This window comes from Pseudophryne corroboree, chromosome 9 (assembly GCF_028390025.1).
Source record: "Pseudophryne corroboree isolate aPseCor3 chromosome 9, aPseCor3.hap2, whole genome shotgun sequence".
NCBI classification, from domain to species: domain Eukaryota; kingdom Metazoa; phylum Chordata; class Amphibia; order Anura; family Myobatrachidae; genus Pseudophryne; species Pseudophryne corroboree.
The window spans coordinates 32,333,833-32,339,832 of NC_086452.1; the positions used below are offsets into that span (position 1 = coordinate 32,333,833).

Sequence of the window (6,000 nt, forward strand, 5' to 3'; positions counted from 1 at the left end):
TATGCAATACCTGGCATATACATAGCACAGTACACCTGGCAGAGTATACACTACCTGGCATATACCTAGCACAGTACTCCTGGCATAGTATACAGTACCTGGCCTATACCTAGCACAGTACTCCTGGCATAGTATACAATACCTGGCATATACCTAGCACAGTACTCCTGGCATAGTATACAGTACCTGGCCTATACCTAGCACAGTACTCCTGGCATAGTATACAATACCTGGCATATAGCTAGCACAGTACTCCTGGCATAGTATACAGTACCTGGCATATAGCTAGCACAGTACTCATGGCATAGTATACAGTACCTGGCATATAGCTAGCACAGTACACCTGGCATAGTATACAATACCTGGCATATAGCTAGCACAGTACTCCTGGCATAGTATATAGTACCTGGCCTATACCTAGCACAGTACTCCTGGCATAGTATACAGTACCTGGCATATAGCTAGCACAGTACTCATGGCATAGTATACAGTACCAGGCATATACCTAGCACAGTACTCCTGGCATAGTATATAGTACCTGGCCTATACCTAGCACAGTACTCCTGGCATAGTATACAGTACCTGGCCTATACCTAGCACAGTACTCCTGGCATATACGTAGCACAGTACTCCTGGCATAGTATACAGTACCTGGCCTATACCTAGCACAGTACTCCTGGCATATACGTAGCACAGTACTCCTGGCATAGTATACAGTACCTGGCCTATACCTAGCACAGTACTCCTGGCATACACGTAGCACAGTACCTGGCATATACGTAGCATAGCACTCCTGGAATAGTATGCAATACCTGGCATATAGCTAGCACAGTACTCCTGGCATAGTATACAGTACCTGGCATATACCTAGCACAGTACTCCTGGCATAGTATAAAATACCTGGCATATACCTAGCACAGTACTCCTGGCATAGTATGCAATACCTGGCATATACATAGCACAGTACTCCTGGCATAGTATACAGTACCTGGTATATACCTAGCACAGTACTCCTGGCATAGTATGCAATACCTGGCATTTACATAGCACAGTACTCCTGGCATAGTATACAATACCTGGCATATAGCTAGCACAGTACTCCTGGCATAGTATACAATACCTGGCATATACCTAGCACAGTACTCCTGGCATATACGTAGCACAGTACTCCTGGCATAGTATACAGTACCTGGCCTATACCTAGCACAGTACTCCTGGCATAGTATACAATACCTGGCATATAGCTAGCACAGTACTCCTGGCATAGTATACAATACCTGGCATATACCTAGCACAGTACTCCTGGCATAGTATATAGTACCTGGCATATAGCTAGCACAGTACTCCTGGCATAGTATACAATACCTGGCATATACCTAGCACAGTACTCCTGGCATAGTATACAGTACCTGGCCTATACCTAGCACAGTACTCCTGGCATAGTATACAATACCTGGCATATAGCTAGCACAGTACTCCTGGCATAGTATACAATACCTCGCATATACCTAGCACAGTACTCCTGGCATAGTATACAGTACCTGGCATATACCTAGCACAGTACTCCTGGCATAGTATACAATACCTGGCATATACCTAGCACAGTACTCCTGGCATAGTATGCAATACCTGGCATTTACATAGCACAGTACTCCTGGCATAGTATGCAATACCTGGCATTTACATAGCACAGTACTCCTGGCATAGTATACAGTACCTGGCATATACCTAGCACAGTACTCCTGGCATAGTATACAATACCTGGCATATAGCTAGCACAGTACTCCTGGCATAGTATACAATACCTGGCATATACCTAGCACAGTACTCCTGGCATAGTATATAGTACCTGGCATATACGTAGCACAGTACTCCTGGCATAGTATACAGTACCTGGCCTATACCTAGCACAGTACTCCTGGCATATACGTAGCATAGCACTCCTGGAATAGTATGCAATACCTGGCATATAGCTAGCACAGTACTCCTGGCATAGTATACAGTACCTGGCATATACCTTGCACAGTACTCCTGGCATAGTATACAATACCTGGCATATACCTAGCACAGTACTCCTGGCATAGTATGCAATACCTTGCATATACATAGCACAGTACTCCTGGCATAGTATACACTACCTGGCATATACCTAGCACAGTACTCCTGGCATAGTATGCAATACCTGGCATATAGCTAGCACAGTACTCCTGGCATAGTATACAGTACCTGGCCTATACCTAGCACAGTACTCCTGGCATAGTATACAGTACCTGGCATATAGCTAGCACAGTACTCCTGGCATAGTATACAGTACCTGGCCTATACCAAGCACAGTACTCCTGGCATATACGTAGCACAGTACTCCTGGCATAGTATACAGTACCTGGCCTATACCTAGCACAGTACTCCTGGCATAGTATGTAATACCTGGCATATACATAGCACAGTACACCTGGCATAGTATACACAACCTGGCATATACCTAGCACAGTACTCCTGGCATAGTATACAGTACCTGGCATATACCTAGCACAGTACTCCTGGCATAGTATACAGTACCTGGCATATAGCTAGCACAGTACTCCTGGCATAGTATACAATACCTGGCATATAGCTAGCACAGTACTCCTGGCATAGTATACAGTACCTGGCATATACGTAGCACAGTACTCCTGGCATAGTATACAGTACCTGGCCTATACCTAGCACAGTACTCCTGGCATAGTATACAGTACCTGGCATATACGTAGCACAGTACTCCTGGCATAGTATACAGTACCTGGCCTATACCTAGCACAGTACTCCTGGCATAGTATACAGTACCTGGCATATACCTAGCACAGTACTTCTGGCATAGTATACAGTACCTGGCATATATCTAGCACAGTACTCCTGGCATAGTATGCAATACCTGGCATATACCTAGCACAGTATTCCTGGCATAGTATACAGTACTTGGCCTATACCTAGCACAGTACTCCTGGCATAGTATACAATACCTGGCATATAGCTATCACAGTACTCCTGGCATAATATACAGTACCTGGCATATACATAGCACAGTACTCCTGGCATAGTATACAGTACCTGGCATATAGCTAGCACAGTACTCCTGGCATAGTATGCAATACCTGGCATATAGCTAGCACAGTACTCCTGGCATAGTATACAGTACCTGGCATATAGCTAGCACAGTACTCCTGGCATAGTATACAGTACCTGGCCTATACCTAGCACAGTACTCCTGGCATATACGTAGCACAGTACTCCTGGCATAGTATACAGTACCTGGCATATACGTAGCACAGTACTCCTGGCATAGTATACAGTACCTGGCCTATACCTAGCACAGTACTCCTGGCATACACGTAGCACAGTACTCCTGGCATAGTATACAGTACCTGGCCTATACCTAGCACAGTACTCCTGGCATACACGTAGCACAGTACCTGGCATATACGTAGCATAGCACTCCTGGAATAGTATGCAATACCTGGCATATAGCTAGCACAGTACTCCTGGCATAGTATACAGTACCTGGCATATACCTAGCACAGTACTCCTGGCATAGTATGCAATACCTGGCATATACCTAGCACAGTACTCCTGGCATAGTATGCAATACCTGGCATATACATAGCACAGTACTCCTGGCATAGTATGCAATACCTGGCATATACATAGCACAGTACTCCTGGCATATACGTAGCACAGTACTCCTGGCATAGTATACAGTACCTGGCCTATACCTAGCACAGTACTCCTGGCATAGTATGTAATACCTGGCATATACATAGCACAGTACACCTGGCATAGTATACACAACCTGGCATATACCTAGCACAGTACTCCTGGCATAGTATACAGTACCTGACATATACCTAGCACAGTACTCCTGGCATAGTATACAGTACCTGGCATATAGCTAGCACAGTACTCCTGGCATAGTATACAATACCTGGCATATAGCTAGCACAGTACTCCTGGCATAGTATACAATACCTGGCATATACCTAGCACAGTACTCCTGGCATACACGTAGCACAGTACTCCTGGCATACACGTAGCACAGTACTCCTGGCATAGTATACAGTACCTGGCATATAGCTAGCACAATACACCTGGCATAGTATACAGTGCATGGCATATACCTAGCACAGTATACCTGGTATAGTATACAGTACCTGGCATATACCTAGCACAGTACACCTGGCATAGTATACAGTATCTGACATAGTATACCACACTTGAGTTACATGATTGTTAATGGACACCCAACATCTTAATACTCTTAGCTTTCCAAACTGAACGTCAAGACCAAAGAGACCTGGGTATGGCAAGAGCCCAACACCTACCCCTCCGAGCCCATATTTGTCTCCTCCCCAGACGCCATAGAAGAAGATGACGGTAAGAACAGAGGAAACGATGATGGAATGGTCTATGCCTGATACGGAATATCGGCAGCAGCGTGAGCTTAATACGCCTTTTCTAAGCAATAGATGGCTGATTTCCTGTCCTGCGCAGTCTGGAGATTGATATGTGAGGGAGGGGCGCCGCTAACGGTGATGTCACTGAAACCTGCTAGGAGCCAACAGCTTAAGCAAACACAGAAAAGTCACAATTGCTTTGAAAGACACAATCTCCCTGCAGCAGCCGGGCAGGAGCCTCACATGAGACGACGTATGGGCAGATAGTCAGCTTTTCAAACATGTCCGCACACAGTACAGTATTTGGCTGACCTGAAATACTTTGTGCTGCTGTGAAAATACTAATGCTTTGATTAGCTACAGCAGGCCTGGTCAACCTGTGGTTCTCCAGCAGTTGTGAAACTACAAGTCTCAGCATACCCTCCCTCTGATCAGCTACTAAAGCATAATGGGAGTTGTAGTTTCACAACAGGTGCAGAGTCACAGATTGGCCAGCCCTAGGCTACAGGTTGTTCTAGGCCTGCCCATCTCCAGCTTGTACACTGCTTTGTGGTTTTTGTGCGCAGCGCTACTGCGCAATTATGCTAATGCAACCGCTGGAATTTGTACAGAGGCGCCTGCGGCCCTAATCCACTGCTTACGCCCAAAGATGCATCATCAGTCTTTACGCAAGCCCTGGGATTGCTCAGAATGTCCGTCGCAACCTGGCCACTGGGCCCATTGCAACGTTTGTATATGCGGTAACTGGCCGCGACACGCCCGCATCTGCCTGTTACCTCCCAGTTACGTCCACTGAAATCCCTTCTCCCTGCATCTTAATTAGAACTGCGCACGCCATCTGTAAACCATCAGGACGCATGCGCCTTGAGACTCAGACATGTGCGCCACTTGCGTCCGCCATCTGCGTCTCTTGTTCCTTTGATTAATGTTGCAGAAATTCTATACCTAGAATAAAGACTTTAGATTCTGGCTAATTGTTTTACGCAGAACCTTGATCACCTAACATTGCACCGACCCTTATTGCTTTGTTCCGCAGGTGTGATACTCAGCGTGGCCATCAGCCCGGCTGTGGGGCACAAGCCGTCTTTCCTCCTCATCTTGGACGCCAAGGACATGAGCGAAATCGCCAGAGCGGAGGTTGACACCAACATTCCCGTCACCTTCCATGGAATGTTCAAAAATGCCTAAATAGCGTCTTCCACTGCGAGATGATGCGACGTATAAAACAGCGGTGCTCCTGCGCAGCGCATCGTTACATCACAGGGACTGGGTACAGCTCCGATTGGAGGGGAGCATTGGGTCACGGTGGCTCTCGCATACTTTCTGTGGCCGTGAGTCCGTAGACACGCGCAGATCATACACGGGGAGAGAAGATCGTGACAAACGCCTTCTGTATACGAAAGCTGCACATTTTCTGTCCAATGTAGAATCTATATAATATATATATATATATATATATATATATATATATATATATATATATATATAGTGTGTGTATATGTCCACTGATTGTAGCCAGGAAATGAGGTTTTATAGCTTTGTTGTGGCTTGGTAATAAATCTGTTTTACATTA

The 6,000-nt window shown here is 45.8% G+C and overlaps 1 protein-coding gene across 1 annotated transcript in view; it reads left to right on the forward strand.

The window, feature by feature from the left end:
- Nucleotides 1–6,000, forward strand: part of RPE65 (retinoid isomerohydrolase RPE65) — a 64,657-nt gene extending 58,657 nt beyond the window's left edge. The window contains 3 exon segments of the mRNA XM_063939114.1: nt 4,296–4,407; nt 5,464–5,582; nt 5,585–6,000. Of these exon segments, the coding sequence (XP_063795184.1) occupies nt 4,296–4,407; nt 5,464–5,582; nt 5,585–5,770 (417 nt within the window). The 3' untranslated portion in view covers nt 5,771–6,000.